The sequence below is a fragment of the Strix uralensis genome, chromosome 2 (genome assembly GCF_047716275.1).
Source record: "Strix uralensis isolate ZFMK-TIS-50842 chromosome 2, bStrUra1, whole genome shotgun sequence".
NCBI lineage: Eukaryota > Metazoa > Chordata > Aves > Strigiformes > Strigidae > Strix > Strix uralensis.
The window spans coordinates 119,499,163-119,525,293 of NC_133973.1; the positions used below are offsets into that span (position 1 = coordinate 119,499,163).

Sequence of the window (26,131 nt, forward strand, 5' to 3'; positions counted from 1 at the left end):
TGCACCAAGGAACCGAATTTGTGAATTAAAGGAGAGTACATATTCTCATCTGTCAGGCTGAGAACATCTGAAATTCTCCATGTATCTTCTTGTCTACAAAAAGCATTGCCTGCACATTTAAGGTAGTTACAAGTTTTCTGGTTTGCTATTTTCAGCTTGTATTTTTTTCCCGTGTCACTTGACTAAACTCAAAAGTTAAGGTCTGTTAAAGTCTGTAAAACTATCCGTTGCTTCTCTAATACAAAAGTAGTTTTAAAACACTGACATAACTAGGAATCTGACTGCAGTCCTCTATGAATTGAGCCTATTCAGATGTCTTTGTTCACACCTGCAGACGTAACTCTGTGTGTTCAAAGGGAATCACTCTAAGCATAACTGCTTTCTCATCAGGAGACAGGCGCAGCAAGTTTCAAACCAGAACACAGCCCTCAGCATTTCAAAGTTAAATCTAATGCAGTGACTTCGAAGTGTAATTTTTGCCCAGGGCTCCAAGTATATGACAGTTCTGCATCTGACATAGAAACATTACAGTTAGATAAGTAGAAAATTTTAGTGTACAAATGGTAAAGATCTTTCTATTAAAAAAGACATTTTGTGTAGTTACCTTAAATAGTTCTTATATGCACCATTCCACATTGTGGAAAAGCTGAAATATGCAGTCTGGACTCCACAAGTTAAAGAAAAACAGAATTATATGTATTGGCACAAATACTTACATCTACATCTGTACAAAGTAAAAAAAGCTGACAACCCTGTCCCACCAGTGCAGTGTATTCAACTGCTCTCCAACACACACTTTCCTATGCGACTGCCAACGAGTGACAGTGAGATGGGAACTTAGTCTTAAGAGTGTGGTGCCAAAGAGTTCCAAACTGCTTTGTCAGTCTCTAAACAGAGGAATCAGAAGTATATCCAAAGAAGTGTCAGTCCACTCAACATGCTCACAGCTGTGAGGTCACTGCAGCTGCACTCTGTATGCTCCTATTAGCAGCTTTACCTGTAAAAGCAAACAAAGGTTCATAGAAAGGTTGTTCACATGTAACTGCTGTGTCAAACACTTCTTCTAATGCAAGAACAGCATGAGAAAAGGCATACAGTTGCTAGTGACTGAGAAAGAAAAAAAGGAATTTACAATCTGTGTTTAATAAAATCAGTTTATAGTAGCCCTACATTATGATGAATGGCTTGTAAAAGGACTCGAGTAGAATACTACTGCCTTGGGTGGTGGCTGACAAGTTAGCCCCAGAGCTGAACTAGATATACACATATACTTCCCTCTGAATCCGAGTTCAAATTTTCCCTTTTCTTTTTTTAAAAAAGATGCACAATAAAACATGTATGAGTGTAAGTTTTAAATCTGAAGATCTAGAAAATGCACTGGTGTGTCTTCCAAGGATAAAATAAATGCTACTAGAACAGGATCTGTTATTCATCTTGCAACATGTAGTGGGACTAATGCCCAAACCACCTGGAAAATACAACAGACTACACAGACTGTTTAAAAGCAGACTGCATATCCTAGTAAACACTTCCAAGTTCTCCTAAACAGACAAGCAAAAACATTTGTACGCAAAAAATAACTGACACTCCGTGTATCTGTTAGTCATTAAATTCACAATGTAGATGGGGAAAATGTTTAGCTGTAACATTACTTTATCCTGGTGCATGAATTATTCTGACTGCAGCATAAAAACATGTAATTATGACAGAACTAACACCCTTGGCAATGTTCCTAACATTCTGGCAGTGTCTCAGGATGGAACTGTAACTGATGGGGACTGGGATGAGGAGACAGTGGAAAGTCCTTAGTTTTACATTTGCAACATACAACTGGGAGCATTTAGACTATGGAAGAATTATTGTACAACAAATTAGCATGCACATTTAATTTTGAGAACATTTTGTACCTTGGCAGTAGGAGCTTCTGCCAACCGTATAAAAAGCTTGTTAAGGCCTGCAGTAGGGCTGAAGGAATAAATAAAGTGACTGTCCTAAAAGGAGAAAGAAAATGGACAAAGTTAATGGCAGGATATGCCCGAAAGTGCTATGCAAGTGGACTAATATAACATGACATTTTCACTATGCATTTTTTGAAAGAAAGTTGTGTATACTGCATACTGCAAAGAACCTTTGGTGCAACCACACAGAAAACAAGAGGACTTGAAAACTGCAGAGTGATGTACTTTAGAGTTTTTAAAAAACAGGATAAAGTAAAATAATTAATCATTAGAAATATGAGGTAGGCTGTTAAAACAAATATTTAAGAACTTTCTTGGGTCAAAAATTGGAGAGGCTAGGTGAATTTGAAAAGTGAAACTGTTTTAAATTCAGAATTCTCACCTGCCTGCTCAAACCCTCAGTTCTGAAGTCAGAGAATCACAGGTGTGTTGAGGCTGGAGGGGACATCTCAATGTCATCAGGTCCAACCCCCTGCTCAAGCACGGCCACCTGGAAGCATGTTCTCCAGCACTATGTCCCTGCCTCTTAAGTCAGAAATTTTTATGGAGTCTAGTACATGCAAGGTTTGCAGTTCTCTCCATATACAAAGAAAAATTAAGTTTAATTTAAAAAAACCCCTATCATGACCCTTCACAATACTCAAAATCCAAATTAAGGCATTAAGATTTCCCAGGCTGCTCCGTAAAAAAATTACAATGCAGTTTTACAGTCAATCAGTTATATGAAAAGATTTACCAAAAATACAGGGAGCTGGAATTTGTCGTTTAAAACCACAGCTTGTACACTGCATGGTCCACAGAGCCGAGCAATGACTTCTTTACCAAAGAAATTTGAATGGAAAACAAAGAGAAGAATTCCAGATCCTGAAAGGGAGGGCAATTCAGTCAAGTGAGTTTGAAATGAGATCCATTATTTAGAAAACAACTGCATACACTGAACCTTTGAAGACAGTTAGGTACAAATATATATTAAACCCCAAGCCAGTGGACCCCAGCACGGAACACAACTGCCTTGGTCACTAAGTTAAGGTCTTCTAGCAGCAGAAATAATTTTATGTGGCTATGAGAAAGGAAAGCAAAATGGATACAGCAATCCTCAGTACAGTTCAACTCTGTGGTTTTAGGTTCACCTGTAGAGTTACGGAATTTAATGTGGTCTGGGTTGTCTACTCTCTTGGTAAGGACAGCTGAGCCCAGTCAACTACATTCAATCAACAACAATCTTCAATACCCAGAAATGCCTCATTTTAATACATGAACTTATGTAAGGTTTCTTAATTCTCTAAAGGATACCTGTGATAAAGAACTGGAAGACTTATAGTACAACTTGTAACAAGGAGAAAATTGGGCAGACACAACCACTTTCAATCTTAGTTTAAGTAGTATCTCAGTTATGTTAATGTATTATAATTTTGAGAAAAATCAGTATCAGTATTTCCCTGATATACTCAAAAGGTGAATAAAAATGACTCAACCAAGCCAAGTATCAGAGATTAGTATCTGGATTCCTGAAAGAATTAAGAAACATTCCCAAGTATCTTGGGCATTTGCTTCCCAGCTTTTTCAAAAGGTCTGTGGGCAAAGCAGAATTGATTGATGCTGCCTTCTTTTCTGTAGTACTTCTAGACTGCATTCCTATCATGATAGTGCTCTACAGCATTCTGCAACGAGTTCTGGAATTCAGTATTCTGTGCAAAAACAGACTGTCTACAAAACAAGATGATCCACTATGAGATTTGCTAAGTAAATTAAAACCTAAGATTTTTCAAAATTATTAATTCTAAGGTAAACCACTCCTCTAATACCTATCACTTACCTAATGTAACCCTCACAAAGCCAACGTAACCCATGAACAGAAGAAAACAGCTATGTGGCAATCAGAAAAAACTCTTAAAAAAAAAAAAGACACACACAACCCCCACTGACAACACGTCAAAATCTGCTGCTCTGCCTGTGCTCCATGATCAGAGCATCCTTAATGTAGTGTACTGCAATCAGTCACACGACAATAATTTCACATAGCAGATAGTTTAAGACATACTTAAAAGGCAGTTTCTTAACAAACTGTTCTTCCTTTTTTAAAAAAAAAAAACCCAAACAAAAAACCCACCACCACAACACCCCCCCCCTACCTTCTGGCACATTTTGTGGAGGTTTATAGTTAAAATCCATAGAAAAGTCTGGCCCTTCACAGAGACGATGACATGCAATTGGAAAGACTGGCTCCAGCAAAGCAAGACGAGCTTCAAAATAATCCCTGATGGTATCTTCTGCTACTCTTGAGAGCCTAGAAGACCAAACGAGTGAGGCCTGTGCTTCGCATAATAAAATTGCTTTACCATAGACTTAGTGAGAGCTGACACAAAAAAGGATTCCAGATCACCTTTCTGGATTCCCGTTTTTCAGGGGTGAGTGCCTCTGTCCCTAGCATTTATGTACAGATGAAACCCAGGTCCCAGTATGTCATTAATAACACATTTTATCAGTGACCTGCTTGTGAAATTCATCTATCAGGTCCACAAAAATAAACTGCTGAGACAAATGCACTGCAGCAGATTAAAAAAAAAAAATTCTGACTAGCCATGTATTTTGAAGGCTCTTTATGTAGAAAGATGTCCCCAAAACATCAACGTGTACCTAGTGGGTAAAGAGACAACCATTTCCCCAGCATGGCTGATTTATCAACCTGACTGCAAGTACAATATAAAGATAAACAAGTAAGTCACTGTGTAATTTTACTGGCAATACTGTCAGAAGAACACAGTCCCTGGTTAAAATCTACTAATAATGCAGTGAAAAAGTAGCAAAACTACCATTAAGTAGCCAAATTGGGGGTTTTTTGTTTGTTTTGGGGGGTTGGATGTGGGGCAGGGTTTAATTTAAGCAAGCAGCCCAGCCTTCAAAGAGAGACCAGTATTTGGCACCTTTACAAGCAGGTTCCTAAGTAATCCTCTTCAGAAAGCTGTTTTGACACAAATGAGTTTTAAATGCTTTTACAAGGCAAAGGTCCCGACTCTCTCAGCTTTATAGCTTTTTCAGCTATTATTCAGAGCACGCTTCCCCTCCCTACTAGCTGAGATTACCATCTGCAGAATCTAAAACTTAAGTGTTTGACTGGAAAGAAACCATAAGAATTGCCACACCAAACCAAGCCCGGAAGCCCATCTAGCCTAGTTTCCAGATGCTAGACGAAGCTGTATTAAATATAGGAAATTAAACAGTTGTCTCTTTTGGTACACTGTCCTAGTTTTCAGCAATCTGATTTAGAGGCATCCAAAACTAGAGACTGCAGCCAAATTGTACCTGTCCTTAGATCTACTTAATCCCTTCTGAAATCCCATGTGACCACAGCATTCTGCAACGAGATCCATAATTCAGTATTTCTGTGCAAAAATATTCCTCCATTTCAAACCTATCACTAAATCATTTAACAGGATGGGCTGTAGAACCTGCCTCACAGCTTTTCTGTTGTTGTTTTCTAATTTTATTTTAAATTCTGACCACCTAATCTGTCCCAAGGTGCAATGTGTCACCTCCCTTGGTCTATCCTCCCAGAAGCTTCTCCTTATGTCTGATCATCTTTACTTCTTTTTGCTTCATCTGTTTTTGAAACAAGGTAACTGGAATAACACATGCTATTTAAGGCATTTAGACACCATGGATTTAAATTTTATCTTCAGCTCCACTACTACTGTATTATCTTCCTTTTTGACTGACAAGAAGAACTGAACTGGTATTTTCAGGTAATGAGTCTAGAAGCTTCCTCAGTTGGGAGAGAGTTGTATTACTCCCTGCATACAGCGATCCCCCGTGGACATCACTTTGTATTTATCAGCATTTAATTTCCATTGCCATTTTACTGGCAAAATTACATGTTCAAGGTCTCCCAAAACTCAGTATTCAGATTAGCCAAAACTGAAGGTGGCAGATTTTAAACAGGAAACAAACTGGAAAAGGCATCAAATAGTGAGTGAGTGACAAAGTTTCAACACACTGAACAGCGGGTACCAGATCACTTATCTGCATGCTTGCTGTTGCCTTCAAAACCTTAACATGCAACTCATGATTTCCTTCCCCGGAGGAGAATCAGCATACTCCATTTATCCACTTCAACTGCCCCTGCTCACTTTAACAAATTTTCTATGTTTGAAAAATTATTATTAGTTTTTATGCTTTTAGCTGCATTTAGCTGTTTTTTGGGCTGCATTAGGCAAAGCACTGGCAGTAGGTCCAGGGAGGGGATTCTCCCCCTCTGCTCAGCACTGGTGAGATGACGCCTGGAGTACTACATCCAGTTCCAGGCTCCTCGCTACAGAGAGACACAGACATATTGGAGAGAGTCCAAAGAAAGGCCACAAAGATGGTGAAAGGCCAGGAGCATCTGACAGAGGAGGAAAGGCTGAGAGAGCTGAGACTGTTCAGCCTGGAGAAGAGAAGGCTCAGGGGGATCTTATCAATGTGTATATATCAATAAACACCTGAAGTGAGGGGGCAAAGAGGACAGAGCGAGGCTCTTTTCAGTGGTGCCCAGTGACTGGGTAAGGGGTGATGGGCACAAAGTGAAACACAGGAGGTTCCCTCTGAATATCAGGAAGCACATTTTTTTACTGTGAGGGTGACTGAGCACTGGCACAGGTTGCCCAGAGAGGTTGTGAGGTCTCCATCCTTGGAGATATTCAAAAGCCATCTGGACAGGGTCCCAGGCGGCCCTGCTTGAGCACAGGGGTCAGAGAAGATGACCTCCAGAGGTCCCTTCCAACCTCAACTATTCTGTGTTGCTGTGATTCTGTAATTTCGTAACTGAGTTCCTGTAGAATTCATAGGCAAATACAACCTTGCCCTGGAAATGTATTTATTTGTATTTTACTAGTTGCACTAGAACATTTTTTACATGACATTTCACTTTGCAAATGTTCCACAAATTTCTCTGTCTTACAGAAGGGCTCCCTAACCTCAACATTGTGACGACCACTGCAAGGATCATATGGAAGTGCTTGCTTATAGATCTTACTTGTTAAGACTTAGTATGAAGACTTAGTATGCTTAAATTTAGTATTTAATAAGGTTCTAAAGGAAAGAGCACTAGTAATTATTTAAAATAGAGTAAGAATATTCGTAATACTACAGCATGTATCAGTGACCATTACAAGGCAGTTTGTCAAGACAGATTTAGGATGTTAGCTGACGGGAAACAGCCAGGGCTTTCTAAACACTAAACTAGAAGAGAATGAGCTTGGACTACAAAATACTTGATAGACTGTCTTATATGGGTTTATGAAAGGCAGGTCCTGCTTGACAAACCTGATCTCCTTCTACGACAGGTCGACCTACTTATTGGATGAGGGAAAGGCTGTGCATGTTGTCTACCTTGACTTTAGTAAGGCCTTTGACAGCGTTTCCCACAGCATTCTCCTGGTGAAACTGGCTGCTCGTGGCTTGGATGGGCACACGCTTCGCTGGGTAAAACACTGTCTGGATGGCCGGGCCCAAAGAGTTGGGGTGAACGGAGTTAAATCCAGTTGGCGGCCAATCATGAGTGGTGTCCCCCAGGGCTCGGTTTTGGGGCCACTCCTGTTTAACATCTTCATTGATGATCTAGACGAGGGGATCGAGGGCACCCTCAGTAAGTTTGCAGATGACACCAAGCTGGGTGGGAGTGTTGATCTGCTCAAGGGTAGGGAGGCTCTGCAGAGAGATCTGGACAGGCTGGAGCGATGGGCTAAGGCCAACTGTAGGAGTTTCAATAAGGCCAAATGCCGGGTGCTGCACTTGGGTCACAACAACCCCCAGCAGCGCTACAGGCTTGGGGAGGAGTGGCTGGAGAGCTGCCAGTCAGAGAGGGACCTGGGGGTGTTGATTGACAGCCGGCTGAACATGAGCCAGCAGTGTGCCCAGGTGGCCAAGAAGGCCAATGGCATCCTGGCTTGTATCAGAAATAGCGTGGCCAGCAGGGACAGGGAAGTGATCTTACCCCTGTACTCGGCACTGGTGAGGCCGCACCTCGATTCCTGTGTTCAGTTTTGGGCCCCTCACTACAAAAAGGACATTGAATTACTCGAGCGTGTCCAGAGAAGGGCAACGAAGCTGGTGCAGGGTCTGGAGCACATGTCGTACGAGGAGCGGCTGAGGGAACTGGGGTTGTTTAGTCTGGAGAAGAGGAGGCTGAGGGGAGACCTCATTGCCCTCTACAACTACCTGAAAGGAGGTTGCAGAGAGCTGGGGATGAGCCTCTTTAACCAAGTAATAAGCAATAGGACAAGAGGTAATGGCCTCAAGTTGTGCCAGGGAAGGTTTAGATTGGATATTAGGAAGTATTTCTTTACAGAACGGGTTGTTAGGTGTTGGAATGGGCTGCCCAGGGCAGTGGTGGAGTCCCCATCCCTGGAGGTGTTTAAGAGTCAGGTCAACATAGCACTGAGGGATATGGTGTAGTTGGGAACTGTCAGTGTTAGGTTAATGGTTGGACTGGATGATCTTCAAGGTCTTTTCCAACCTTGATGATTCTGTGATATTATATAGATAAATAATTAGGATAAAATATTCATAAAAGAATAAAAGGATCTTGCATTGGGACAGTGTTTTTCCAGCACTAATTATGCACTCATGGCAAAAATATCACCTGTTGCAGAAGCTCTGAGACCCTCCCTGACTCTCCTCCAAGTTTAGAGATTACTGGTTCCAATTTTCTGCCCTGATATGTTAACTATGAGTATTCCTCCAAAATGCTATTTAAAGAGCTTGCTCCTTCTCTTTAACATTTGTCTTCATTTAGCATCCATATTCATCAGCTAAGTATATTTTTACATAACCATATGACGTGAACGCTTCACATACCGCATATACCACACTGCTCTTCAGTCATTGTTACATGATGAAGATTTTCATTTCCACCACTTACTGGCATGGAAGCTTTACCCCTGGCACTCTCAGCTCAGCTAACGTTTAACACCCTATCTGCACTGACTTTTCACGGTGTTTGTCTGGTGTTCTTCTGTTATTTTCTATGGTTTTTAATGTTTTTTACCAATATATTTTATTTGGCATGCCCTAATAAGAGTTTATATTCAACTGTCCAGTGGTCACACATTTTTTAGTTTTCCCAACTGCTGTATTTCTAATTTAAGGAATCTTTCACTTCTAGTAATTCCCTTTTCCTCCTTTCTATCTTTTTACTCAGTGTTTAAGCAACTGTCTGCTAATTCTGTTAAGCTCACATCATTTTCACTTCACGTGATTTATTAGTTAGCTTTCTGCTCAAATCAGATCAGTTTTATTTCCTGAAATCTCCCCTCTTCCCCTTGACTTAAATCAAAATTATGACATGCCTACTATTGCAAAGTTCACCAGAACAGACTTAAAAGTACAGTTTACTCACGTTTCCAAATGACTCTTGAGCTGCTCATACACCAGTACGTTATTACATTGTTTAGCAAAATGCAGCGCACTGTTCTGATGCTTTGACAAAATGTTACAGTCTGCTCCGCTTTCAATCATAAGCCGCACTATATCAGAATTCCCTCTTTTACAAGCCTGTACAGAAAGTGAGAAGATAGAAGGATGGACAACAATGGCAAATTCCCCATTAGAACAGAGCATAACATTGCAGTACTGCAGAAATTAATTAAAATTAAAATTAGTTACAATTCAGAAAACAAGTTTAGGCATTTGCTCTGTGAATGGCAACACAACTCAGAACTCAGGATCACACTCCATAAATATTTTATCTTTACCATGGGAATGCTATACACCTGATCTCACAGAAGCAGCACCACTCAGGATTATCAAGTGGACTAATTAGAAAAAAAACCCAAACATAAATCAATCCCCCAAAAGTTCTGTGAAAACATCTAATCTGCTGGAGTTCAGTAACTCTTGCAATTGTTTACCTGAATAAATGGATTTCTGCAGAAGTATTCAGAATGACTGAAGTAATACTTCCAAGTGTCTGTCTCTAGGAATCTCAGTTCAAATAATACTTCAGGTGTGCAGTAAATTAATAGAATTTGTCCCAAATTGTTATTTGGCTATTGTAGACAGTCACTGTTACCAACTGCTGTGTTCAAGGCTGTTCAATGTTACTTACAGCAAGATTTTCAGGGCATATCAACCGAAGACTTGACAAAAGTACAGGAAAGTCTAAAGAAAGCTTTACTTTGAAGAATGCAAACACATGCCCTTGGTCGCTTGTTTTCAAACACTTCACTTAGACAAATTAGGGCAAGGCACAAGAAACAAATTTCTATCTTCATGAGGCCTTTCAGAAGTTAATTTCTAAAATTTGTCTCAGCTCTGAACTTTCATCTGTGCTTTCAATCCATAATCTTCCATAAACAAACTCACCTGTCCCCCCTAAACAAAAAACCCAGAAAAATCACACACCACCTCAGAGAAAGGAATTTAGTGCCAAGACTTTTTTCCCTCCCCCCCATCACTTTTAAAAAGTATGATCCAACTTCTAAGGTTAAATAAAAGTGACTTGATAAACACATTTATATATTTATCCACACATGGATAACTTGTTCCACTAAGTTACTGGAAATGAAGACCCTATTCTTTGTATCTGCACAGCAAAACAAACATCCAGAGTAAGTCACTGTAGGCTGCCAATTAGAAAGTAAGTACAGCTGTGCATCAAATATTAATAAAACCAAACAATGAAGGTAAAAACTGAGGTTCATGGAGGTAGCCAAATTATGAAGAGATTTTGGACTGAAGTGGCTGAGGAAACCACAAGCATGTTATTTTCTTTACAGAATTCTCCACACTTGCAGAGGATAGAAAAGAAACAATATCACATTGTCTTGGACAGAAAAGCTTTTGTAACCTCTTCTGCAAATAAATTGCCTTAAACAGCCTACATATAAGTAAAGCAAGTTTATCATGACGGGGAATTTTGGCAAAATTATTTGATGTAAACAAAGAAACAAAAACAAAAAAAAAAAAAAGAGAGGAACACCCAGTTTTAAGGGTCTTTGAATTTTCCCATTACAACAAAATAAGAAACAATAAATTAAAAATTTCCTTTGTGATAGGGATAAAGGTGCAGAACAGACAGTGGGAAGGAGACTGCAAACCAGTTATTTTACTTCTGGCCTGCAATGAAATGACAAAAGTCAATCACAGCAACACCCATGTGAATTCTTATCTTCCTGCTGACAACCAGATTATCTCAGTTGTAAGACCATATCTGTATTTCTTTGAGCCAAACACTGGAAGAGGATGATGAGCCACATTTAGCATTGTATGCTGATGGCATCTGCATTTATTGTTTTGATATAACAGTACATTAAAAAAATGGGTTAAAACACTGCCCAGAATAACTAAAAGTAGTATTTGTATTTCAAATATAGTACATGTTCCCTAGATCAACTCTATAAATACACTTCTATGTTTTATTAGTTTGTCAAAAGTATTTACTATTAAACTGTGTCAGGACAAACACTGAAATTACCTTCATTAAAGCCGTTTCGCCACTGCTCTGCTGCATGTTCACATATGCCCCAGCTTCCAAAAGAATAGCTACTGTTGTTAGAAAATTCTGAAAAAAACCACAAAACCACAAGACAACCAAGTAGAAAATATTCTTTGTCTTCTACTTGGCTTTGTTGCAGCATATAAAGTGACATTTATTTAAAATCCATCAGTAAAATCCAAAGCATGAGGCATGACACAATTAACATTGTTCTCTCCCATGACTAATAAAGAGCAATTCAGACTCACACAAGTAGACAGCCATGAGTATTTACAATTCTTTTTTTCTAAATATTGCAACAGTGAACACCACAGGAAGAAAACAGTATTTTTGCATTAATCACCAAACTGGATTCCAGCTCCCTTCTATCTGCTGCACAAGGGAAAACAAATGAACCAACTCGAACAAAAGAGAAGAGCTTGCCACCATCTCCATCTCCCAACTCTCAAACAGTAAACCCTGCTTAATCAGAGATTTGCTCTCAAAGTTTCCCAAGTTTGGATCCTGTGTAGCCACAGATCATAATACACAATTCTAACACAGAATTGTGATCAGAATTTATTTACACTATAGTAACCACAGCTGCTGAAATTATGCAGTTAAGGTCACCCTGCTATATCCTGCTAACTACTTTTTAGGCACCCTCCAAGGGAAAAAAATTGTGTACCACTTTTAAGCATAAGTAAAAGAGCCAAGAACCACAAATACAACAGTAACCAAGCCAACCTTTTCAGCTGCGTGTATCAATGCAGTTGTTCCATTTCTCTGTCTGCCATTAACTTTAGCTCCTTTCCTGATTAGGACCCGGAGAAGGTCATCGTGCCCACCAGCAGCAGCAAGCATCACTAGGGTCATTCCACTTGAGTCCTGCAACAACAATCACTGCCATTAAAAAAAAAAAAAAAAAAAAAAATCAAATACTTATAGACAAATCAAAGCTGCAAGACAAAAATTGCAAGTGTGTCAACAGGTTTCACCAAGATTCCTCTCCCTGGCAGAAAAATTCACACAGAAATGGCTGCCGGATACTGACAAACTATCACTTCCCACTCCTCTTGTCCCCAGGCCTCACACTGAGCTCCATAATCTGCAAACATTCCGAGGACCAGAACAAGAAGGAAAAACAGAATGAGCCAGGAAAAAAGGTAGCAAGGTATTTCAGGGTGGGGAAGACAGCAAGACAGTGGAAAAAGAAATCAAAAGCCACTGGAGGAAAACCACAATGGCTCAAGTCAGCTGCTACCACAACACTGCTTTTGGATTTTATCAGAGGGTAAGTATGAAGAAACTTCTGTGAGTGGCCAGTCTCCTCACTCATTCTTGCATTTTCCACCAAATACTATTCAAAGAACACATACTTGCCTCAGTATTCATTTGGCATCTTTTCTACTATGACGTCTTAGCATAATGTACAGTTCTCAAAATGCTACATAATACAACTACACAAGATCACCAGTGAAAATACTGGTATCAGAGATTTAATCCTCAAAAATGGAACTATATTTAACAGGAAAACAGATCCTTGAAAGAAAAAACAGTAAGAACACAGCTGATGATGAGCTGTCAGAAAACTTATTCTTGAAGTGGTCCCAGTCTGTTAAACAGAACATTCAATTTTTATATATTTTTTTTTAATGTATAGATGTTTTACATAGTTTAGTCACTTGACCTGAGGGTATCATCATTCCTTATGCCATGTAAAGTTCTGAATTTAATATTCAGTTAAATCCAGTGGATAAATCTGCTGTAAATCCAGCTACTGGGATTCTTCTATCAAACTTTACTTGTATCAAACTTCATTTTTTTTTTGGACGAAATTGGTAACAAGTATTGAAGCCTTAAATTCTGTACTCCCTTTTCTCACTTTGTGCTTTTTTTCCAACATGAGACAGTAATTTCCTACTAGCAAGAGGGGAAAATTTCTCAAACAATCCAAATTTGTACTCTTCCCTCCTGCCCCCCTCCAATACTTCTATTGCATAAAAATTACCTCTTGATCCAGATTATAGTCCTCATTTGAAGAAAGTGCCATCTTTACTGTCATGTAATCGCCACTTTTAACAGCATCCCTCAGGAGAGCTAGAAAATAAATTCAATGCAGTTATACGATATTTCACTTTGAAACATCAGCTAAGAAATGTCCCTTCCTCCCAGCAACTACTCACTACTTGATATTGGTTCTGTTGACACGTGATTCTCATCTTCTCCATCAAGATGCTTCTGAAAGTCTTCTAGTGTAAGCCATTCTAACTGCATGTCCATACCCAAACTCAGGACTTGTTGCTTGCCACCTATAATGTATTTGATTTTATGGAAGAAAAAACATAAAATAAGTAATAAGTAACTTATAAATTTCCAAACCATTCATTGCTTGCCATTGCTTCAACGATCAGCAGCTTAACATACTACTACTTTTCATTCAAACAGACTCTGGAAGGCAGCGTGGAATGGTTCCAAACAATGAAGGCTACATTACAAACGGACATAAAATGCTTTTACTTGAAATAAACTGTCTATTTGTTCTAATTAATTAGGCTGAAGTGATAAGAGATGGTGAACATTCCATTTCTGTAATAGCAGAAACACACTGGAAACAATGAAAAGTTATCAGTGAGTTTCAAAAGAAAACATCATTTCAGCCTCCTGCAGAGACAAGAATTGGAGCACTAAAAGATGCAAGCAGGAATGGAGAAAATATTAACTGTCAGTGCTCAACTTTCCCCTGCATTTGTTTCTACTGCTCACCAGAGTTCTCCATTTGACACACATCCACTACTTCTCGATCACGTTCTGCAGCAATGCAAGTCCATGTGTCTGTTTCATCTCTTATGTTCCTTCTTTCCTTGTACACCTTGCTGTCTTTTGATTTTAATTCTTCTATGAATTTATATTCTAGCGAAGATTCTTCTCTTTTGCAGTTATTCTCAGAATATTCACTTTTTTCTTCTGAAGCTACATTAAACAAGTCAAATGCACTTTTGATGTCCTTAAAGCCTAGAATATTAAGACAGTTACCAAGAGTGACTACTTGAGCCACTAAAGACTATTACATTACAAAGTTTACGTGAGTTACCAGAGTCCATTTAGAAGAGGTCTGTTCTCTTTCCATAAGTTAATCATTGCTGAAGGGTAGAAGCAAGCTTAACAACACAAGCCAAAAAATTGGGGAGAGCTAGTTCACCTCCAGCTAACCTGGCAAGTCTGAGTTCTGACTGCTTTCAACACGGTACCATCTTCTTTTTAAGAAGTGTAGTTTAGAATTATGTGTAAATTACTACTTTGAAAAGACGGTTCAGTATCTGTGATGAACAAATGAAGGACATGTGCTCTATAAAGAACGTTTATTAATCAATCTATATGTTACTACTTTTCTTAAGCATTTTAACCATCTATGCTACCTTCAGTGAAAGATGTCTCTCTAGCAACAGCTATTTGAAACATTATAGCTCTTCCTATATCCATTCATGATCATCAAAAGTGGAGTCACCTAGTTTTCCTCAGTACATCCTCATCAGAGTAGTAAGGCAATTTATCCTGTATAAAACCATAAAGAATTTTACTGAAATCAACAATGGTAACATTAATACTCCATTATACTATTAAGAACAGAAATACAACCTATTTTTCTTCATGTATCAAATCATCCAGTTCTGGTGGTATTTTAAGGGCTGTATAATATAACTCATCATTGGGGCTAAAGCAAGAGGCAAGAAGTCTGTCTGATGGGAACCTCTGCTAGTTTTTCTAAACATAAAAAGTGTGTATTCATAGTGTCATAAGAACACTTCTGGAAATAGCCAATAGTTGGATGAATTCCTCTAAAAAAGAAAAAAGATTACTATTACATGCCACAGAAGCAGAGTTGACAATATTAAATGGAAAAGGGAAAAATCTAGACCTGTCTACAAAAACCTTAAAGAGATTTCTATACACTTCCATGCTTCATACATGAAAGTACATACAGCATTCTCACAAAGCCTGTATTAACAAAGCCACCAAACAGCAGACTTTTGCTTCCTAGAATAAAAGCAGAAATTCTTGTTTCTGGTATGTGTTACAAAACTATACAATACCCACTCTTGTAGAAGTAAGAGGAGAATGTCCTGAAGGGTCTTTCCCTTCTCTCTTTTAAGCAGTTAGCACTTACTTTTTAGGCCCTTTTGTTCTCTTCCACTCTTTTCTTCTTTTTCAGACTCTTTCTTTTGAGATTTTTCTTTTGTTTCAGTTCTCTTTACTTCTTTCTCCTGACATTAAGAACAAAGATCAAGTTTAAGTGATAGAGAAAAAAATGGAAGAACCTTCATCACTCCAATAAAAAATATTTAAAATTAATACTACTGAAACCTGGATATAACAAGACTTGAGGACATTTCTAATAAAAGAATTAAACATGTGAGTCAGGAGTTAAGTCTGTGAAGGCTTCTTCCCTAAGAGAAGAGGTCTTATTTCCAAAATAAAACAATTTCAATTTAGATGTTTGCTGCATCCCAGGCATTCAAGGTGCTTTATGGCATGAGGTACAGATATGCCAAAACCAGTATTTTGGCAGAAATTCCAAACTATGAACTTTTCATTTGTTCCAAATACTGAGCCTGAATAGGATGTAATTATTTCAAAGTATTTAACACCTCTGTAGCACCATATTCAAAGCAATTATGATAGCACTGACTTGAACCTTAACTGAGAAAACTTGACATTTGTATAAGGAAGGTTCCAAGTTTTCCAATTTACACAAACAGAACATTACAGCAACAGCCATTTGTGAAAAACAGACACTTGGAAAAATCCACCCAAACCCACCATATCCACACAGAACACTGAGCCTAGCAATATCTGATACCACATAAGAAATTTATGATAGATGTCGATATACAATCAAATTCACCAAAATAGAATTCACCTGCCTTCACCAAAGGTTACCTTTCTCCTCCTATAATCCTTTCTCTCCATTCAGTCAGCAAATTCCAAACTGCAGACTAGGGGGGACAAAGCTCCTTGGCATGGCTTTGTATCAGCCCCTGACACTAACGTGGTACACGGAATAGCACTGGCTTTCTGAGAAACTGCCCCAAAAGAAGTTCCCACAGGAACTATAGACTGAATTTATCATTAAATGCTACTGTTTCTTTGACACAGGAAAAACTTCAATTAAAATAGATGAGTTTGGTGTATCATGATGTGTTAGCAGAGCTGAGGCACTTAATTGTCTTTCTCACCCGCTCCCTCCCCACCACAAAACCTCAGCTTTTGATCACTGACATGATTAACTAGTAGCACAGACAGCTGTTAATCCCAGCAGATGCCCAGTATATAAAAGGAGACCTGTAATTTACTAAAGGGATTACCAGATATTTGCTACACAGAGTGGCTGTTAAAATCAGTAATCCTGAATTCTATTCCAGATTTGCAATACTGATCAGGTACACAACATACACTGCACATTTATTTTTGGAGGTAAAACAAATGGAAAGAATGGTTTGGCATGCAAACTGCCTCCAAAGAGAGAATACAGTATTATAAACTGACATGACAGTGTTCTGCCATCAGAGCTACATAAGGAAAGACAGATAGCTGAAACATACACAATGATTTTATTCGAAAATAATAATCTGTTTGGGCCAACAATTTAGTGAAGGCAAAAAACCTCCAGAACTCGCCACGAAACACACCCATATAATAAGTCCACAGCTGCTCTGGAGAATAACTAACCAGTTACAGAAAATACTGTTGAAGCCTCTATCATGGTTTAAACACAGCCAGCAGCCAAACAGGCAGCTGCTCGCTCACCCTCCCCACTCCTGGGGAATGGGGGAAAAGAGCTGGAGGGGTAAAGGTAAGAAGACTCGTAGGTTGAGATAAGAACAATTTAATAATTGAAATAAAATGAAATTAAAATAATAATTATAATAATAATAGTAATAATAGAAAATACAAATGGGTAATGCACAATGTGATTGCTCACCGTCTGCTGACTGATGCCCAGCCCATTCCCAGCTAGTGATCCCAGACAAGAGAGAACCCTGAAACCACCATCCTGAAAACTCGAGTGAGCTTCCTGATTGACCCCCACCTATACACTGAGCGTGACATTAGATATGGAATATTCCACTGTTCACTTTGGGTCTGTTGTTTTGGCTACGCTCCCCCCCAGCTTCTTGTGCACCTGCGCACCAGCAGGACATGAGAAGTTGAAAAGTCCTTGATTTCTTAGCTACAACTAAAAACGTCAGTACATTATCAACATTCTTCTCGTATCAAATCCCATACTGAATCCAAAACACAGCACTATTCTAGCTACTAAGAAGGAAGGGGAAAAAAAAAACAATTAGCTCTATCCCAGCTGAAACCAGGACAGTTTCTTAGACTGAAAAAAAAGCAAAGAGCAGAATGCCTTCCTTGCTTCCTTGGCACCTTGGAGCATGACCTTGAGAAAGGCATACAGACAACTTACTGAGAGTGCTGGCTGAAGAGCCATAAGCAAACCAACTTTCATCTGCTGTTGATTTCTTCATGTTTGGGGTGACAGGATTTTTATACTACTGGTAAATAGAACAGAATTCCAAAGATTTATCTGATTATCATCACTGATGTCTCCCTCTCATGAATGCTATAGCCTCAAACTACAAGAAAATACTTGAGTAATAAAGGGCCATACCATTTCAGTTATTTAATTAACTTTCTGAAACTGGGCTATGCTCCATAGTAACTGCTTAACCTTGTTTACAAGAGCTTTCACCCCTAAGCTCCTGGACAAACACTATTTTGTGTAGCTCTACTCTGCAATTATACCACATAATTCTCTTCCCCAAAATCAACTTCCTTATGTTTAAGGTGGCCTACTCCATACATGCGACAATCTTAAGCAGAATACCACAGCTGAACCTACAGAAGAAACTTGCCACCCCAGAAATTATGGCTTCAGAATAAGTGGGATATAATCCAGTAAGTATCGAGGTGTTTTGGCTGCAATCCTGTTACAAATCAGAAAGGGGTTTCTCTGAGCAGCCAAAGTTTTACAAATTGCAAACTGTATTATAACAGTCTGAAGCAGCTGAAAGAAATTATATTCTCAGAAACATTCCAGAAATATTGTTTTATTATTTTCCATAATTTTTTTCTTTTAGCTTTACCATCCTGCTTCTCTTAACACACTAATGTATTAAATAAGGAAAAAGAAATATTCCAGTATTTGTTTAGCTCATTTCTTAGAATAGATACAGCATTTGTAATTAATAAGAAACCATGTCATGAAACTAAACATTTTCTATAAGCACCCCAGGAATTCTAACAAGACAAGCCAGCTGCACAATCATCTGGGAGACTTGGGTTTAGAAGTGATTTCAGCATTCCAATTCTCAAGTAGGTGCTAACACATGTAAGGTATAATGGAATGGCTGGCTTTTGAGAGAGATCAAGTGTGTGTTTTAGCTCAAAAGTGCACTTCACTATGCAGTGTTGGATGGACAGTTGCTCAAGACTGAATGTCTTACTACACAAGTAGAAAAACATCAACTGTTGAAGGTGGCAGGAACAAAGCTAAAGACAGCATGCTCTGGAAGAACAGTAAAGTTCATTCTAAGTAAGTACATGTACCAAACAGGAGAAATACATAGTTTCACATTTAAAGACAGCCTTCTCTCCTAAAGCGTTCCCTCCTTTATAGTGTTCACAAACCAGAAATTTTTCAGTCACTCCTATACATCATGCAGTGGGCCCTTCTTTAGCATCATCCAGCTTGTTAGCTTTCCAATTTGTATTTTTCTCTTTGCCATCATGAACAATAGCCTTCTGAGATATCTGTACCTCAAAGATGTTTGATTTAATACCCAGCTCCCACCCCAATGCCTTAGCATTGCTTACCTCCCCAGTCGAATCGGTGGACTTGTGCCCTCTTTCATCAGCGCTCAATTTCAAACCCTTCTGCACTGGTGAAGGAGCAGGTGACACTTTCTCCAACTCTCCTGATACCATTTTTACTTTTTCTTGACATTTTTGCTTTTTGTGCATGCTCTTCTTCTCTAAACAGACATCTTGAGTTTCCACTTTTCTACCTTCCTCTTTATAATCTTCAGCTTTCTGACTTTTTTTCTTCTTTCTTTTAACCTTAACATCAATACTATCATCTTCATTACTTGCTGACTCATCAAGATGTCTATCAGCAATGGAATCTTTTTCAGCAATTTCTTGTTCCAGTCTCTCTTCTCCACCTATTACCTTTTGCTTCTCGGCTTTATTTTCAGAATTTAAATTTGAATTTTCATTATCAGTTCCTTGAGAAAATACATCATCTAGAGCACTTGATTCCAAGTCAAACTGAACATCTCCATGTTTCTCCTTACGTGATTTTTTATTTTCTTTAGAATCTTCTTTAGATTTCATTTTCAAATCTTTAACTTCTCCCTTCTTTTTCCTGATTTCTTTATTATCTTCTTTCCTTTGTTTCTTTAGCTCCTTTGAATCCTCCTTGGTGTCTAAAGTCCTTTTCTTTGGTTTTGAATCTAAAACCAAAGTATCTGAGAAATTTTCACATTCTGTTCTGGGTTTTTCTTTCAGTTTTGCAGACTTAGACTTTTTCTTCTTCAGATCATCTGGACTTCTATCCTCTCCATCTTTTGACTTCTTCTTTTTCTTCTTCGGTGAAACATCATCTTTTGTTTCACTTTGCCAGTCACTGTCAGATTCTGCTTCAAATACATCATCATTCAGAGATAGTTTCTAAAAGACAGGGAAAAAAGGAAAAGATTTATTTCCCCATTAAACTGGATCACCTTGGTGTAAACTATACAAAAATGGTAGTGGTGGTGCCTAGGAGAAGTAAATTTTTAAACATTTAAATCTTTTTATCACTGCAAACATCATTCCTCATTGCCAAATTGTAAAATTTGTAAATACAATTCTAGCTCACTTACCTAAATTACATTATGAACTGCTTGCATGAGAATCAATACATAAACAAGTCAAGTAAACCAGACATCCAACAACTACATTCCAGAAGAGAACTAAATCTGAACTATTTTACGTCAAAAACAATTAACCTGTGTTTGTAAAATTTACCTACAGGTTTCCCTGAAGTGTAGGGTACCAGTTTTCAGAAAAGATTCTTATACTTCATTTTCAAACTGACTGAGCGGTTAAAAAAGAAAAAGCTATATGCTGCCTTCTTGCAATTAAATTTTCTGTATTCCTATCTTACCAATTTTAATGGTTAACATGCAAAACCTCATCAATCTGCTACACAAAGCAGGAGGGTGAATTGAGTAGCGCCCAGCTTCACTGACAAGACAATATACATGTGGGTAGGGAAAGGGGGTTATGTTATCAAAAACAAGCTAAAATGACCATATATCATATATATATGTCCCATTAAAAACAGAAGTGTAGATGGATTTAGAGTCTACAAACAAACTCAGCAATTAACAAAAAAATCCCTAACCAGAGAGCAGCAACAATATTCAGTTTCACATGAAGCAAAACGCTTTTAGATCTAAGAGATTCTTTAAGTCTTCTTGATTCCATATCCCAAATTCTTCCTTTCTCCCTCCCCGCATTAGCAGAGCCTAGATAGGGAACACGTCTTCAGTGTAAGATACTGGGAGGTGAAACACACCTGTATGTCTTTTTTAACAGGTTTAGGCTTATGGTCCACAATTTTTTTTCTGAATTCAAGAAGCACTTCTTTGCAGTCTTCCAAATGAACCTCCGGTTCCCAGGTATCATCATCAGATGTATATCCTTTCCACCGTACTTTGTAGAGAATTTTACCCTGTAAGAAAAAAACCCAACATTTAATACAGTACAGCATAGTATTGCATCATCTACTCAATTCTTGGGGATCTCAGAAGACATATAATTTCGTGTATATAGAAATGACTATAATGGGAGTTCAATCCAATGTTGACATAAGAACTCCCAGAATTATTTCCATCTGCATCACATACTGAACTAAGTAGGTTCTAAAACTTTTCAGTAGTTGGAGCAGTTTTATCCATAATATTTGTAATACCCAATATTTGTTCAGAACCACAGCTACAATGTACAAATCATAAATTCCCAGTCATTTTACTGAAATGGATTTTCTGACAGCTATAAAACTATTCTTTTTAAAAATTTCAGTATTACTTCTATAAAAAGTTCATGCTTGAATTGCTTCTCTTTGCTGAAGAAGTTGATATAAAACCTTAAAATATGTAATGCATTAATACCATTCACCTAGTTTTATACTGGAATTTATAACTTATGTTAGATTTGTAATCAATGCCACTTTTGATAAACTGAAACACCAACAATTAGAAAAAAAATCCACACCAATTAGATCAAGTTAAACCTGGAAAAAATCTGAGTGTGTGCATCTGAGTGGACTTAATTACAAAGATTTTGGTAAAAGATTACATACTAAAGCCCTAGACCAATTGGTTCAACAGTATTTAACTTCACTGCAGGATGAAATTGTACCTTTTAGTCTCTATCTTGTTTTTTCACTAGATTAGAAAGCTTTCCACCAAATTTCCACCAAATTCTCTCTTGCCTTTCTCCTAAACAAATTAAGTAGTCTGAATCCTTATGTTTCTCAAGATGGATTCCTTTTTGTGCCGAAAGGCAAGGCTTATTAGCTTGGACTCAGCATGTCGCTGATGCAGCTGGACAAGTGGCAACTCAGGGCCTCCTGCACCAAGCTTAACTGAAAAGCAGAGACATGTCCTATGAAATCAATGCAGTCACCTTTATTGATTAAACCTGCAGTCTCTTTAAACAGATGTATGACAAAAGCTAGCACCAAGCTTAAGAAAACCCATTGTTCATATAAAAAAAGCTAATAATGAATAGGAGACAACGAGACAACACAGTCATTCCCAAAAAAAGTGTAGTATTAGCAAATGTACTAAGGAAAGCACCTTTGGAGAAGCAAAATAATAGTATCTCTTTCTTTCAAAAATAGATTGATAATGCTCTGAAAGACCCTACGCTGCTAAACAAGCCTGGAGAAGAAAACCTTCAAAGGAACTGTCATCTGACACTATTAAATGTATTTATATCCATAAATTTACATTTTTTCCTGAGCACCATTAACCTTTGACCAAGTGTATATACATATGCCATTAAACTTCAGCAATCAACTCTACTTACAATCTTCTGTATTCTGCTTCACAGACATATAAATAAATAGCCTATATTCAGATACATTAGTGTAATACTTTTCCTCTTGTAATTTAGCTTAACGATACACTCTTGATGTAGGAATTAGTTTTCAAAATCACGTTCAACTGCCTCTCTTTCTTCTAATGGGGTTACTCCTGAAATAAACAACTAGTAACGTTCTTATTACAGTCACAGAATAATTTAGGTTATAAGGGATCTCCAGAACTAACAAGTAAAATGCCCCGCTCAATGCAGGACCAACTAGATCAGGCCGCTCAGAAATCTGCCCGGTCAGGTGTATCTATTCAGATTTCCCTGTGTTCCAGCTTGTGTCCACTGACTCTCATCCTTTCACTGTGCACCTGGAGAAGGATCTGACCATCCTCTCTGCATCCTCCCAGTTAAGTATGTATAGATACCACTATGATCACCCCCGATTCTTCTCTTCTTATGGCAGAGCAAACCCAGCTCTCTCAGCATCCTGTGCTCCAGCTCCCTAAACTGTTTTCATAACCTTTCACTCCAGTATGTCCACATCTTTTCTGTCCTGGGGAGCTCAGAACTTGACAGTACTCTGGATGCACCCCTGCAGTACTGAGAAGAGAGTAAGAAGCATCCCCCTTGATCTGCTGCCTCCACTCTTGAATGTTGTTGGCCTCCTTTGCTGCAAGAACTGCTGACTCACGTTCAACTGACTTGTCTGCGGCGACTCCCAGCTCCTTTCCTGCAAATCTGCTTCCTAGCCAGCTGGCCTCTCACCTGTCCGGTGGGTACAGGGTTATGCTGTTTCAGAGGCAGGACTTCAGCTAGCTGCAGGCTTACTGTTACACCCTTGTAACTCAGGTACAAAATTAGTTACAAGTCCTTTTTTAATTAATTGAGAAATCTGGGTAAAACTGTAAGACTATTTGGCTGCTGAATGACTCTACATCCAGTACACGGAGAATGATACAAAAATGCAGCTTAAGTGACAACACGAAACTGATCTTCACACTAAAGATACATACACAGCCTCACACCTGTCAGCATTATTTTACTCAACATTGTTTTTTCTTTCCTCTGTATCACTTACAAATAATAGAACACTTCTAAGCATTTTTATACTGCTGTAGCTTCAATGAGAACTAGTGATGGGCTAGAACTAACTCCTATGGAAAGGGTATCACCACGTCATTAAAGAGCAGAGTTAAGGTTACCCATTTCCACTGGAGAATGTCACAATCTGCATTGAAGCCTGTTGTTTTAGTATAATTGCAATGCAGTATGATGGAAGGCTTTCTAGATACAGTAACAGGAAACATTTCCAAACTTTTATTGCTTGTTCTCTTAAGAAGGACGCGGCAATGTTTCATTTATCAGCAGGTTTAACTCCGCTGCCCAATCCCATCCCAGAAGTGCTGTCTCTCGCACTACCACTACTACCAGCTCCAGCAACATCAGGACTGCAAATGGAAAGAGCTTCTCTGTGCGGTGCTCTCCAGCTCTCCAGCTCCTGCAACTGTGACACAGGAACACACCGACCAGCCCTATGCTGTGCTCCGCAGACAGAGGCCGACTCGGTGTATCTGCTTTGACTTTGTATCGGACTTGGGAATCTGCAAGCTGGGAGCCACTAGTCTAAAGCAGACTACATAAAACACACTCTACTAAATGTAACACAGAGCTTTTTCCAGTCATTTTGGAGGTTAGGACTGGGTGCAAGTAGCTGTCTTGCCCTGTATTTCTGAAGCACGGGAGCATGGCCCTCATTGAAGAGCAAGGGAAAGGTGACCTGATGCAACTGGACCCCAAGCTACAAAGCTACAACCGACGCGTACTGGGTAAGGTACACGCATTACAGTAAAACTAATTGCACTGACCCAGCCTGGAAACCTCAAGTGCATACAGCTCAGAACCTGCTACAGAATGGGCTGTTTGGAGGAGGACGATAGAAAGAGGAGGCATAACACACCTTTTTACCAGTACATGTCAATGACATTTTTAAGAGATGGTAGTTGATGTATTCTGGTACTCTTCAGAAGTGTGTAGAAGGGTATGACTGCCCCCTCCGCCAGTATACAGATTTTAGGTTTCATTGCTAGGGGAGGGGGGGTGTTTCAAGACTGACTTATTATTTTGACCGCACAGGCAAAGCTATAAATACTGGATTACCTCAAAAGCATAACATTCTTGAGCCATCAAGATATTTCAGCCAAGATACAACCTAATCATGACAGCATCAGAAATATCTAAGAAATTCTTGATCTGAAGGTTCTACAACCTAGGGGTTTCAAAACCCTGATGTTTTACACTAAACAGGCAGAATTCTATACGATCTTGTACCTGACTGAAGCCTAAAATAAAAACCATAAATTAGTTAAAATAAACAATTTTCAGACACAAAATCATTTTTAAAAAGCGCTGTATTAATATTTTTTTGTATTTGAGGTTTAGGAAATTATAGAACTTCAACCAGTCTAGGCTGCTTTCAAAGAAGAGAAGGTATGATATTTCTGTCTTAACAAAGCAGAGATCACTACAGCTAGTCATTTTAAATGGATGAAGTCTCTCTTATTCTAAGAGGTCTTCACATATTTTATAAGCCAGTAAACACAGTCTCACTAAACACACCTTGAAACCACCTCCAAGCTCTCCATTATATTAAATCCTACCCATTTCTGCACTCACTACTGTAGTTCAGCCGTGAGAACAGAGCAGTTCAACAATGCAGACAAAAAAAACTTTGTCAAGATACTCCAGATAGAGTCTCTTTAGCCAAAGCTGTAAGATCCAAAGAGCTTCCTTACAACATTACGCACAACGTGTTTTAAATTATGACTATAACGGAACTGCTTTCGCATGGTTCCCGCCCAAGTATAAATGAATCGTGCAGGAAAACCTGTCCGAAGAGGCGCCTCCGCCTGCGCAGCCCGCGCAGGCTGCGCGCACAGAGCGAGGGGAGCGCACGGCCCGGCCCAGCGCACCGCGGCCCGCCCCGCTGCCGGCGCGTGGCGAACCACCGCGCCCCGCTCCCGCGCGTCTCCCCGTGGGGCCGGGAGAAACCCGCTGCCCGGAGCCGCCGGCCCCGCTCCGGAGCTGCCGGGCTGCCCGCCAGCCCCACCGCCCAGCGCGCCAGCCTCCCGGCCCGGCCCGCCCCCGCCGCCCCGCGCGGGGGCCCCGCCGCCGCCCCGGGAGAGCGGCCGGGGGCGCCGCGCTGACAGGCGGCGGCGCCGCGCACTCACCCCCTCGGTCTTCACGTCAAGGATCTTCTCCACCTCGAACACGTCCACGTCCTCCTCCTCCTCCTCCTCCTCCTCACTCTCGCCGCCGCCGGCCTCCCCGCCGCCGGCGGCGGCTGCCGCCGCGCCCGCCCCCTTGCCAGCCCCGTTGCCGCCTTCCTCCCCGTCCTCCTCATCGTCCTCCGCCGCGGCCGCCGTCTCCTCCTCTTCCTCCGCCCCCTCCAGCCTGGCCGCCGCCGCCTCAGCCCCGCTCCCGGCCGCCGCCGCCATTTTGGGCCGAATTTCAAACGACAACGGTGAAAAGCGGCTGCGACATCCACCGCCGGGCGAGGAGAGCGCGAGGCGGC

The 26,131-nt window shown here is 39.7% G+C and overlaps 1 protein-coding gene across 1 annotated transcript; it reads right to left on the minus strand.

Annotated features, from left to right (window-relative positions):
- Nucleotides 1-428: 428 nt before the first annotated feature.
- MPHOSPH8 (M-phase phosphoprotein 8) lies at nucleotides 429-26,119 on the minus strand. Its single transcript, XM_074860105.1, has 14 exons — nucleotides 25,788-26,119; nucleotides 21,038-21,193; nucleotides 19,291-20,145; nucleotides 15,578-15,674; nucleotides 14,176-14,424; nucleotides 13,596-13,721; nucleotides 13,421-13,509; nucleotides 12,157-12,297; nucleotides 11,410-11,496; nucleotides 9,334-9,488; nucleotides 4,091-4,245; nucleotides 2,695-2,822; nucleotides 1,908-1,991; nucleotides 429-997 (listed from the first exon to the last, which is right to left on the minus strand). The coding sequence occupies exons 1-14, from the start codon at nucleotides 26,052-26,054 to the stop codon at nucleotides 956-958; spliced, it is 2,631 nt and encodes an 876-aa protein (XP_074716206.1). The 5' UTR covers nucleotides 26,055-26,119; the 3' UTR covers nucleotides 429-955.
- Nucleotides 26,120-26,131: the final 12 nt, after the last annotated feature.

Bases quoted from the DNA above. Each gene is read 5' to 3' on its own strand.
- MPHOSPH8 (XM_074860105.1), bottom strand. From the start codon at position 26,054: ATGGCGGCGGCGGCCGGGAGCGGGGCTGAGGCGGCGGCGGCCAGGCTG. The intron at 4,246-9,333 runs GTGAGTAAACTG...TTGGTCTTCTAG, and splicing joins CTCAAGAGTCATTTGGAAAC to GCTCTCAAGAGTAGCAGAAG. The intron at 1,992-2,694 runs GTAAATCTTTTC...TTCTCCTTTTAG, and splicing joins TCCAGCTCCCTGTATTTTTG to GACAGTCACTTTATTTATTC.